The sequence below is a fragment of the Mobula birostris genome, chromosome 1 (assembly GCF_030028105.1).
Source record: "Mobula birostris isolate sMobBir1 chromosome 1, sMobBir1.hap1, whole genome shotgun sequence".
Classification (NCBI taxonomy): Eukaryota; Metazoa; Chordata; class Chondrichthyes; order Myliobatiformes; family Myliobatidae; genus Mobula; species Mobula birostris.
In genome coordinates, this window is record NC_092370.1 from 129,530,719 (window position 1) to 129,544,141 (window position 13,423).

The 13,423-nt window shown below is 42.0% G+C and overlaps 1 protein-coding gene across 6 annotated transcripts in view; it reads left to right on the plus strand.

Moving 5' to 3' along the window:
- LOC140199674 (neurocalcin-delta) overlaps positions 1-13,423 on the plus strand; it is a 351,531-nt gene that overhangs the window by 311,381 nt on the left and 26,727 nt on the right. For all 6 annotated transcript variants that reach the window (XM_072262168.1, XM_072262151.1, XM_072262178.1 and 3 more), the window contains one exon: positions 5,010-5,408. In XM_072262168.1, coding sequence (XP_072118269.1) covers positions 5,031-5,408 — 378 coding nt within the window. In that variant the 5' untranslated portion in view covers positions 5,010-5,030. The remainder of the gene's footprint in view (positions 1-5,009; positions 5,409-13,423) is intronic.

The following is a 13,423-nucleotide window of genomic DNA, read 5'->3' on the forward strand; positions in this document are numbered from 1 at the left end:
GAAATCCTGCTTCTTGCAGATGGAGCTAAGATGATCTTCAAAGCAGAATAGAGGAGGCCACATCAGGAGTATTGGATACAGTAGACTTGCAGGTGAAGGGTTGCCTCATCTGGAAGGACTGTCTGGGGTCCTGAATGCTGATGAGGAAGGAGGTGAATGGGTAGGTGTGGAAATTCCACTGGCAGGGATAATTTCTAGGAGGGAGATCAGTGGGGAGGGACAACTGAACAAGGGAATCTCAGAGAGTGTGATCCTTGTGGAAAGTGGAGAGTGGGGAGGGAGGTAAGGATGTGATTGGTGGTTGTTCCTCGTGTGGGTGAGTGCTAGATCTGGGGCATTTGATGGGAATGTGTGGAGAAATGAATGAGGTTAGTTTAAGATTATTGTAAAGTGGGTGCTTGATGGACAGCATGCACACAAAGATTCAATGTGCATTTATTATCAAAGTATGTATGCAGTATACCCAAAGTTTGTCCTCCCCACATACAGCCATGAAACAAAGAACCGTGGGACCAACCTGTTCAAAGAAAAACATCAAACAGCAACCCCCCCCCGCGCACAGAAAAAAATCGTAAAAACAGCAACAAATAAAAACCAAGCAAAAACACAGCATATAAAACACAAAATCAAAAGGTGTATTTCAGTTCAGTTCAGCTCAGTGTTCGTTATCTGCAGGCAGTCCCAATTCAAAAATCGCCCAAAAGTAGTAACAAAGAAGAGCAACCAGGAATAGAACATGTCATAAAGCTGAATTAGAGTCAGAAGCACCTGTTCCTGCGCTGTTTGACTCCGTGACACCTTTGACATTTGTTTGCCGGATTAGAGGAGGCTGAAGCAGGATGATGGAAGTTGTGGGAGTTGGATAAGTTGTATAATTGACTGTAACAGATTAATAGCAAGTACTGTATTCCGAGAACCTCCATTGTAACTTGTTGATTTACAAAAGGGAATTTTAAGCAAAACATTTCATCAATTGAAAAAACTTGACAAAACACATTGTGGCTGTTTTTGTTCATTATTCTGATGCATCAACTATGGTGCAGTATTAATTTATGGTGAAAAATACTTTTGTAAATCAAAAGTGCATAATGCAAAGGGTCAGAATTATTGTAGAGAAAATTCATAAATCAGAACACGCAGATTGAGGAATTACTGGCAGTGCTGATTGGTAATAAGTGTTTCTGGAGCATTCATAGAAACATAGAAAACCTATAGCACAATACAGGCCCTTCAGCCCACAACGCTGTGCCGAATACTTACTTACTTTAGAAATTGCCTAGGGTTACCCTTAGTCCTCTATTCTTCTAAGCTCCATGTACCTGTCAGGAGTCTCTTAAAAGACCCTGTTGTATCCGCCTCCACCACAGTCATCGGCAGCCCATTCCACTCACTCACCACCCTCTGTACCTACTTCTAAGCACCTTACAGCTGTGCCCTCTCGTGTTAGCCATCATTCATCAGACATCAGGATTCTTGAGATAGTTGATCATACTTATTAGTAAGTATATCTCATTAAACAGAAGTAAAAGTTTTAATTTTTCTAATTTGTGTTATAAATACACTACTATATTTGCTTGATTTCACTCTGACCTTTCTCGGAACAGTTTTGTGCTGCACAGTACGCTCAGTGGCCACTTGATTGGGTACAGGAGTGGAACCTGGTGTGGTCTTCTGCTGCTGTAGCCCATCCATTTCAAGGTTCAACATGTTGTGTATTCAGAAATTCTCCTCTCACCACAGTTGTAACGTGGTTATTTGAGCTACTGTCAGCTTGAACCAGTCTGGCCATTCTCCTCTGACCTCTCTCAATAACAAGGCACTCTTGCCCACAGAACTGCTGCTCACTGTATGTTTTTGTTTTTCGCACCATTCTCTGTAAACTCTAGAGACTGTTGTACATGAAAATCCTAGGAGACCAGCAGTTTCTAAGATACTCAAACCACCCCCATCTGGCACCAACAATCATTTCACAGTCAAAGTCACTTGGTCTGAAAAACAATTAAACTTCTTGGTGCACAGAGTTGCTGCCACCTGATTGGCTGATTAGATATTTGCATTAACAAGCTGGTGTGCAGGTATACCTAATAAAGTGGCCGCTGGTTGTAGAATGAAAGGCAATTTATTTCTCATGAAGACCATCAAATCATAAGACATGGGAGCAGAATTAGGTCATTCAGCCCATCGAGTCAGCTCCACCTTTCAATCATGTCTGATTTACTATCTCTCTCAACCCTATTCCATATAACCCTTTAACAATTACAGCACGGAAACAGGCCATCTCGGCCCTTCTAGTCCGTGCCGAACTCTTACCCTATCCTATTCCCACCGACCTGCACTCAGCCCATAACCCTCCATTCCTTTCCTGTCCATATATCTATTCAATTTAACTTTAAACGACAACATCGACCCTGCCTCAACCACTTCTGCTGAAAGCTCATTCCACACAGCTACCACTCTCTGAGTAAAGAAGTTCCCCCTCATGTTACCCCTAAACTTTTGTCCTCTAATTTTCAACCCATGCCCTCTTGTTTGAATCTCCCCCACTCTCAATGGAAAAAGTCTAACTACGTCAACTCTATCAATCCCCCTCATAATTTTGAACACCTCTATCAAGTCTCCCCTCAACCCTCTACGCTCCAAAGAATAAAGACCCAACTTGTTCAACCTTTCTCTGTAACTTAGGAGATGAAACCCAGGCAACATTTTAGTAAACCTCCTCTGTACTCTCTCAGTTTTATTGACATCTTTCCTATAATTCGGTGACCAGAACTGTACACAATATTCCAGATTTGGCCTTACCAATGCCTTATACAAATTCAACATTACATCCCAACTCCTATACTCAATGCTCTGATTAATAAAGGCCAGCAAACCAAAAGCTTTCTTCACCACCCTATCCACATGAGATTCCATCTTCAGTGAACTATGCACCATTATTCCTAGATCCCTCTGTTCTAAAGCATTCTTTAATGCCCTACCATTTACCATGTATGTCCTATTTTGATTAGTTTTACCAAAATGTAGCACCTCACATTTTTCAGCATTAAACTCCATCTGCCATCTTTCAGCCCACTCTTCTAACTGGCCTAAATCTCTCTGCAAGTTTTGAAAACCTACTTCATCATCCACAACGCCACCTATCTTAGTATCACCTGCATACTTACTAATCCAATTTACCACCCCATCATCCAGATCATTAATATATATGACAAACAACATTGGACCCAGTACAGATCCCTGAGGAACACCGCTACACACCGTCCTCCAATCTGACACACAGTTATCCACCACTACTCTCTGGCGTCTCCCATCCAGCCACTGCTGAATCCATTTTACTGCTTCCATATTAATGCCTAACGATTGAACCTTCCTAACTAACCTTCCGTGTGGAAGCTTGTCAAAGGCCTTACTGAAGTCCATATAGACAACATTCACCGTTTTACCCTCGTCAACTTTCTTAGTAACCTCATCAAAAAATTCAATAAGATTTGTCAAACATGACCTTCCACGCACAAATCCATGTTGACTGTTCCTAATCAGACCCTGTCTATCCAGAAAATTATATGTACCATCTCTAAGAATACTTTCCATCAATTTACCCACCACTGACATCAAACTCACAGGCCGATAACTGCCAGGTTTACTCTTAGAACCTTTTTTAAACAATGGAACAACATGAGCAATACGCCAATCCTCCGGCACCATTCCCATTTCTAATGACATTTGAAATAATTCTGTCAGAGCCCCTGTTATTTCTACACTAACTTCCCTCAAAGTCCTAGGGAATATCTTGTCCGGACCCGGAGACTTTTATATTCCTTAAAAGTGTCAGTACTTCCTCTTCTTTAATTGTCATACTTTCCATAACTACCCTACTTGTTTCCTTTACCTTACACAATTCAATATCCTTCTTAGTGAATACCGAAGAAAAGAAATTGTTCAAAATCTCCCCCATCTCTTTTGGCTCTGCACATAGCCATCCACTCTGATTCTCCAAGGGACCAATTTTATCCCTCATTATCCTTTTGCCACTAACATAACTGTAGAAACCCTTTGGATTTATTTTCACCTTACTTGCCAAAGCAGCCTCGTATCTTCTTTTAGCTTTTGTAATTTCTTTCTTAAGATTCTTTTTACATTCTTTATTTTCTTCAAGTACCTCATTAACTCCAAGCTGCCTATATTTATTGAAGATCTCTCTCTTTTTCTGAACCAAGTTTCTAATATCTCTTGAAAACCATGGCTCTCTCAAACTTTTAACCTTTCCTTTCAACCTAACAGGAACATAAAGATTCTGAACCCTCAAAATTTCACCTTTAAATGACCTCCATTTCTCTGTTACATCCTTCCCATAAAACAAATTTTCCAAATCTTGTGCCTTCTCCCTGAAACCTTTGATGTCCTTACTAATTGAAGTACCTGCTAACTGCCTCTTTAAATATACCCAAAGACTTGGCCCACACTCCATCTGTGGCAATAAATTCCACAGATTAACACCCGCTAGCTAAAGAGATTCCCCTTCATTTCTGTTCTAAAGAGACATACTTATATTCTGAAGCTGTGCTCCCAGTCGTAGTTTCCCCCACTGTAGGAAACATCCTTTCCGTTCTTGTGAACTTCCTCTGGAACCTCTCCATTATCAGCTCATCCTTCCTTAGATAATGTGCCTAACACTGCCCAAAATACTCTAAATGTGTCTGACCAATAAAGCCTTATTAATTCAGGATCTATTTCATACGCAGAAAGCCCTCCTTTCTGAGGTGATTATGATGGATCATGATAGTAATACATGGAAAGTTCTTAAATAAGCTTCTGAATATGGATCTGACCAGGATTTTGGAGTTATCTTCAATTATATGTGTAGACATTTCTGTTGCTAAGGTCTTGCACAATTTTGATGTGTTTGATATTTTGAAATGATGTCGTTGCTGCTGTCAAATACTTGGCATGTTGGCTTGTATTCACTGTAACTTGGTTCCAATCAATGTCTTTTTGCAATTGTTCTGCAGCTTGAGGCCGTTAAATTCAAGATGGGGAAGCAGAATAGCAAACTACGGCCTGAGGTGATGCAGGATTTGCTGGACAGCACAGACTTCACGGAGCATGAAATTCAGGAGTGGTATAAGGGTTTCCTCAGGGATTGCCCTAGCGGGAACTTATCAATGGAAGAATTCAAGAAAATTTATGGGAACTTCTTTCCCTACGGGGATGCTTCCAAATTTGCTGAGCATGTTTTTCGCACCTTTGATGCCAATGGAGATGGAACAATAGACTTCCGGGAGTTTATCATTGCACTAAGTGTCACCTCGAGAGGCAAACTGGAGCAGAAGCTAAAGTGGGCGTTCAGTATGTATGACCTAGATGGAAATGGATATATCAGCAAGTCAGAAATGCTGGAAATTGTTCAGGTACCCTTAATTATTGCAATTTATTCTCTGTTGTAGCGTAACCCTAAAATGTTTTGATAATCTGGTACTCCTTGGCTTTTTCTTATATTCTTATTGTGAGTTGTGATTAGAATTTGTGAATCTATAACCTCACTGGGTCTGTGTTGAATCACACTGGACACCAAGGATTCTAATTCCTGAATACTTTTGGGTGTATCTTATGGATTTTGGGCTGCTGATCATGAAAATCACCATGAAATATCCCTATCACGCACCATTTTTAAAAAAATCACCTATTTCAATTTATAATTCAAGTCAGAATAACTGATGCAAAGATGAAGGGAGGCATTTTTGTTGGTCCACAAATCAATCAGGTCATTAATGACAGGCAGTTTGAAGAACTTCCAGTGCGATTGGAGAAAATCGCACGGAAGGCATTCAAGGATGTTGTTGAAAAGTTTCTTGGCAACTACAGAGCACCAAACTAGGTGCAACTGGTTGACAACATGCTTTGAGCATTCAAGACCCTGAGGTGCAACTTGTCATTAAAGATACATTTTCTGTGTTCCCATTAAGATTTCTTCCCTGCAAATCATGGTGCTGTCAGTGACGAACATGGTGAAAGGTTTCACCAGGACATTGTGGTTATGGAGAAACGGTATCAGGGCAACTGGAATCCATCAATGCTGACTGATTATTGTTGGACACTTAAGCAAGAAGCCTCAGACAGAAAACAAATGATAATCATCAACAAAACATTTTTAGCCTAATTGAACTACGTGTTGTAAAGCATCCGCACATTATGCAATGAAATGCATTATATTCAATAAAAGTTAATTTCTTGTTTCTCCAAATTCCTATGTGATACAAGTAGTCTGATAATATATTTGTGTTTAGCTTCAAGCACTTGTGTTTGCTTCATAAACAAAAAAAAATCCAAGAAAACAACACTTTCAAAAAAAATTGTTGTCCAGTGTTACTGAAAGGTGCATGTTATTGCCAAGTTATATAGTGTATCAGGATTTGCTAAGAACCTAATTATTATTGTGATATTTTTATCATAAATGCCATGGTAACATGGTTAAATAGTCATGGCTGGAGGAGAGCATTATTACAAGAGGCAGTAATTTCAAAAATTGTCGGGAGATGTTTCTGTGACCCATTAAAGTTCAAGGTAAATTTATTTTGAAAATACGTGTATGTCATATACAAGCCTGAGATTCAGTTTCTTGTGGGCATACAAAGTAAATCCAAGAAATGCAATGGAAGAACACACCCAACAGGATAAACAAACAATTTCGATGGGAGAGCAAACTGAAAATACAAAAGTAAAACAAACAAACAAATAAGTAAGCAATAAATACTGAGAACATGTGATGAAGAGTCCTCGAATGTGAGTCCAGAGGTTGTGGGAACAGTTCAGTGATGGGGCAGATGAAATTGAGTGAAGTTACCTCCTCTGGTTCAAGAGCCTGATGGCTGAGGGGTAATATCTGTTCCTGAACCTGGTGGTGTAGGTCCTGAGGCTTCTGTACTATCTGCTGCGGACTTCTTGTGCTGGTAGCCAAATTGGAGTGGATCCAAGTCGCTCTCAGGGAGGAGTTGATGTGTTTCATCACCAACCTCCCAAAGCACTTCATCACTGTGGATGTAAGTGCTACTGAACGATTGAGGAAGGTTACTGTGTTCTTCCTGGGCACCGGTATAATTAAGCCTGCTTGAAACAAGTGGGTACCTTAGACTGCCGAAATGAGAGGTTAAAGATGTCAGTGAGCACCCAGCCTGTTGATCAGCGCAGGTCTTTAGTACTCGGCCAGGTACCCCATCTGGGATGGATGCTTTCCCTGGGTTCACCCTCTGAACTATGCTCTCACATTAGCCTCAGGGTCTTAAATCACAGGATCATCAGGGGCTGTGAAAATTCATGAAGATTTCTCCATGTTTTGAAGGTCAAAGTGAGCATAGAAGGCATTGAGCTCATCTGGGAGCAAAGCCTCGTTGTCACCTGTTTTGCTTGGTTCCTCTTTGGAAGAACTAAAGGCATTCAAGCCCTGCCACGGCCATTTTGTATCCTCAGTGATCCAGGTTAGGTCCAGACACTTGAGGTGGCTTTCTGGAGCTCTTACCTGGACCTCTTATATCTGATGTGCTTGCCCTTCCTGAATGCCACTGATCTGGCCCTTAGCAGACTGCGGATTTCATAGTTCATCCAGTACTTCTGCTTTTGGAAAGCTCTGAATAATTTTGGGGGATGCATTCATCTATGACTGTATCTATAAAGTGCATGACAAACGTCGTGCGTTCGCTCAGATCCTTGAGTCCTTCAACATGCCCCATTCCACTGACTCAAAGCAATCCTGTAGCCGCTCCTCTGCTCTCACGACCACCTCTTCGTTGTCAAGTGGTTCAGTTTGCGGAAATACGGTCTAGGCATGGAACAGTAGGCATTCCTGATTGTAGTATAGCAGTAGTTGAGAATGTTGGGGTCTCTGGTGTTGCAAGTTACAGTTGAAGTCAGAAGTTTACATACACCTTAGCCAAATACATTTAAACTCAGTTTTTCACAATTCCTGACATTTAATCCTAGAAAACATTCCCTGTCTTAGGTCAGTTAGGATCACTACTTTATTTTAAGAATGTGAAATGTCAGAATAATAGTAGAGAGAATGATTTATTTCAGCTTTTATTTCTTTCATCACTTTCCCAGTGGGTCAGAAGTTTACATAACACTTTGTTAGTACTTGGTAGCATTGCCTTTAAATTGTTTGACTTGGGTCAAATGTTTTGGGTGGCCTTCCACAAGCTTTTCCCAGTAAGTTGCTGGAATTTTGTTCCATTCCTCCAGACAGAACTGATGTAACTGAGTCAGGTTTGTAGGCCTCCTTGCTCGCACATGGTTTTTCAGTTCTGACTGCAAATTTTCTATCGGATTGAAGTCAGAAAATGATGTCAAGTCTGGTTCATCCTTGGGAGCAACTTCCAAACACCTGAAGGTACCACGTTCATCTGTACAAACAATAGTACGCAAGTATAAACACCATGGGACCACACAGCTGTCATACCGCTCAGGAAGGAGACGTATTCTGTCTCCTAGAGATGAACGTACTTTGGCACGAAAAGTGCAAATCAATCCGAGAACAACAGCAAAGGAGCTTGTGAAGATGCTGGAGGAAACAGGTAGACAAGTATCTCTATCCACAGTAAAACAAGTCCTATATTGACATAACCTGAAAGGCTGCTCAGCAACGAAGAAGCCACTGCTCCAAAACCGCCATAAAAAAGCCAGACTACACTTTGCAAGTGCACATGGGGACAAAGATCTTACTTTTTGGAGAAATATCCTCTGGTCTGATGAAACAAAAATTGAACTGTTTGGCCATAATGACCATCGTTATGTTTGGAGGAAAAAGGGTGAGGCTTACAAGCTGAAGAACACCATCCCAACCGTGAAGCATGGGGGTGGCAGCATCATGTTGTGGGGGTGCTTTGCTGCAGGAGAGACTGGTGCACTTCACAAAATAGATGGCATCATGAGGAAGGAAAATGATGTGGATATATTGAAGCAACATCTCAAGACATTAGCCAGGAAGTTAAAACTCGGTTGCAAATGGGTCTTCCAAATGGACAATGACCCCAAGCATACCTCCAAAGTTGTGGCAAAATTGCTTAAGGACAACAAAGTCAAGGTATTGGAGTGGCCATCACAAAGCCCTGACCTCAATCCAATAGAAAATTTGTGGGCAGAACTGAAAAAGCATGTGCAAGCAAGGAGGCCTACAAACCTGACTCAGTTACATCAGTTCTGTCTGGAGGAATGGAACAAAATTCCAGCAACTTACTGTGAGAAGCTTGTGGAAAGTAACCCAAAATGTTTGACCCAAGGACCCAAGTTAAACAATTTAAAGGCAATGCTACCGGGGGAGGGGGGGAGGGGAGGGAACATTGACTCAGACCATGAGAGGCCTGCGTTGGGCGTTTTCATGCCTTACAAGGCGCAGATTGGAAGCCGTGTGGGGTGCCACTCCTCGCACTTGTTTTCCAGCAACTGTACTTCTGCTAACAAGACAATGGGAAGCGGAACTCTCATTCTTCCGCACTTCAGTCTTCCTTGGAGTCCTACCGTTCTCCCTCTCCTCCATGGCGATGTACCTTCATCAGTTTAAAGGTGCCATACCTGCATACTTGAGAGCTAAGTCCACCAAGTCCTTCAGAAGATCGTGAATTTGCTAGTTCATTAAGATGGTTCAAAAGTACATTGCTTAAAGGGAAATTACAGGCTTAGATTGCATTGAGAGTAATTCAGAAGAAGTATATTTAGAAGTTCTGTAGACAGCCCGCAACAGATTGCCATGGTTCATCTTGGAAGAAATTAGTAATCCCATTGCACTCAAGACAGGCAATAGACAAAGGATTTTGACTTGGAGCCCATGATAGCTACAGTGGTGATATAGTGGTATTAAATTGGTTGATTTTTCCCTTTTTCTATTCCTAAATTTAACATGTTGCAAGGATGGTATAATTGTTTATATTATTTGGGTCTTTCTGTAATTATATCCAAATTGAATCATTTTCCCAAATATTCTTGTAAGCTAGATGCGTCCTGAATCTTGATGATATTACTAGCAATTTAGACTTTTGTTGACAGATCACTTCTTCAATTTGAGTTGTTTACTTGATTGTGATGGGACCATTAACTTGGGAAAGAATTTATTTATAATTTTGTTTGCAAGTTGAGTTCTGCACAATGCTGACAAGGCTACATCACTTGAATTGTAGCATTCCTTATGCTGATGGTGGCTTTTTTTTGGAAATTAACACAGTGATGGCAAACGTATATATCCAAACCAAAGTGCTTGTGAGCTTGAAGGAGATAAAAATTAGAATGAGAATCAAGTTTAATATCACTGGCATATGTCGTGAAATTTGTACATTGCAATACATAATAATAAAAACTGAATATATATACAAACGTTTGTATAAATAAAATATAATAGTTAAATTAAATAAGTAGTGCAAAAAAAAATTAGTGATGAGGTGTTCATGAGTTCAATGTCCATTCAGAAATCTGATGGCGGAGGGGAAGTAGCTGGTCCTGAATCATTGAGAGTGTGCCTTCAGGTTCCAGTACCTCCTCCCTGATTGTAGTAATGAGAAGAGGGCATGTTCTAGGTGATGGGGGTCTTTAATGATGGACGCTGCCTTTCTGAGGCACCGCTGTTTGAAGATGTCCTGGATGCTCTTTGAACTGCTAATGAAATATTGCTGCTGTTGTGCCTTCTTTTTAGCTGCATCGATATGTTGTGTCCAGGGTAGATCCTTATAGATTTTGACACCTAGGAACTTGAAATTGCTCGCTCTTTCCACATCTGATCCTTTGAAGGTTGGTTTGTGTAACCTCATCTTACCCTTCCTGAAGTCCACAATTATGTTGAGAATGTTTCCATTATTTGCATTATCTTCACTGGGGAAGAGGTGATAGTGAGGTAGATGACAAGGCATGATTTATTCAGGCTTTATATGTGATGAAGCATTTGCCAAAATTGTCATTTAACTGTGCACATCATGATGATACATTTGGATCAGTCCTATTCATCTGACTGAGATATTATCTCAATTGTTATTAACAATAGATTAAGGTACTAAAACTGAAGACGCTCACACTGAAGACTTTTACTGTCTGTTTTCCTTTCCTTTATTAAACATCAGACTGCAGTATTGGGCATGAGATGCTCAGAAAACCTGCATGGCATTGGAGGTGACATGCAACATAGAACGTACTACACAGTACAGGCCCTTCGGCCCACAATGTTGTGCCGACCTTTTAAGTTACTCTAAAATCAATCTAATCCTTCCCTCTTACATAGTCCTCCATTTTTCTATCATCCATGTGCCTATCTAGGAGTTTCTTAAATGTCCCTAATGTATCTGTCTCTATCACCACCTCTGGAAAGTAAAGAGCTTACTTCTGACATCCCCCCATACTTTCCTCCAATCACCTTAAAATTATGTCCCTTTCCATTAGCCATTTCCACCCTGGAAAAAGACTTTGGCTGTCTACTCAATCTATGCCTCTTATCATCGAGCTGTGGCTTCTCTTCAGGCTTCCCAAACTGGAAATTACAGCCTCAGAAGATTGCAATCCAGGGAATAGTTTTGTTCCACCAATTTGTCTCATGTTGTATTGGAGAGTTTTTAAACCTCTCTCTGCTCTAGACTGCAGTTCCCTCCTGATTTAAGAAGATCACTATCATTCTGGTACCGAAGAAAAATAAGATAATGCGCCTTAATGACTATTGCCCAGTGAATCCAGCATCTACCATCATGGAATGCTTTGAGAGACTGGTCATGCAACGCATCAATTCCTGCTTTCCAGACAACCTCGACCCACTGCCAAAACAGGTCTGTGGCGGATGCCATTTCCCTGGCCCTACGCTCATCTCTGGAGCATTTGGACAGTAAAGACACATATGTCAGACTGGTGTTTATTAACTATAATTCCAAGCAAACGTGTCAATAAACTCTGAACCGTGAGTTAATGCATCCATCTGCAACTTGATCCTCGACTTTCTGACCACAATCAGTAGGAATAGGCAGCCAAACCTCCGTCGTGATTATTCTAAACACTGGTGCTGCACGGGGTTGCATCCTTAGCCCTCTGCTCTACTCCCTGTACATTCATGACTGTGTGGCTAGATTTTATTCTAACTCCGTCTACAAGTTTGCAGATGAAACCACCCCTGTGAAGCATATCCCAGTTGACTATTGCAAAAATGCCATCCCCTTCTCGCAATTCCTCCGTCTCTGCCGCATCTGCTCTCAGGATGAGGCTTTTCATTCCAGGACGAGGGAGATGTCCTCCTTTTTTAAAGAAAGGGGCTTCCCTTCCTCCACTATCAACTCTGCTCTCAAATGCATCTCCCCCATTTCACGTACATCTGCTCTCACTCCATCCTCCCACCACCCCACTTGGAATAGGGTTCCCCTGGTCCTCACCTACCACCCCACCAGCCTCCGGGTCCAACATATTATTCTCCGTAACTTCCGCCACCTCCAACGGGATCCCACCATTAAGCACATCTTTCCCTCCCCCCGCCTCTGCTTTCCGCAGGGATCGCTCCCTACGGGACTCCCTTGTTCACTTGTCCCCCCAATCCCTCCCCACTGATCTCCCTCCTGGCACTTATCCTTGTAAGCGGAACAAGTGCTACGCATGCCCTTACACCTCCTCCTTCACCACCATTCAGGGCCCCAAACAGTCCTTCCAGGTGAGGCGACACTTCACCTGTGAGTCGACTGGGGTGATATACTACGTACGGTGCTTCCGAAGTGGCCTTCTATATAGTGGCGAGACCCGATGCAGACTGGGAGACCGCTTTGCTGAACACCTACGCTCTGTCCGCCAGAGAAAGCAGGATCTCCCAGTGGCCACACATTTTAATTCCACATCCCATTCCCATTCTGACATGTCTATCCACGGCCTCCTCTACTGTAAAGATGAAGCCACACTCAGGTTGGAGGAACAACACCTTATATTCCGTCTGGGTAGCCTCCAACCTGATGGCATGAACATCGACTTCTCTAACTTCCATTAATGCCCCACCTCCTCCTTGTACCCCATCCGTTATTTATTTTTATACACACATTCTTTCTCTCACTCTCCTTTTTCTCCCTCTGTCCCTCTAACTATACCCCTTGCACATCCTCTGGGTTTTTCCCCCCTCCCCCTTTTCCTTCTCCCCGGGCCTCCTGTCCCATGATCCTCTCATATCCCCTTTGCCAATCACCTGTCCAGCTCTTGGCTCCATCCCTCCCCCTCCTGTCTTCTCCTATCATTTTGGATCTCCCCCTCCCCCTCCCGCTTTCAAATCTCTTACTAACTCTTCCTTCAGTTAGTCCTGACGAAGGGTCTCAGCCTGAAACGTCGACTGTACCTCTTACTAGAGATGCTGCCTGGCCTGCTGCGTTCACCAGCAACTTTGATGTGTGTTGCTTGAATTTCCATTATCTGCAGAATTCCTGTTGTTTGCCCAGTTGAC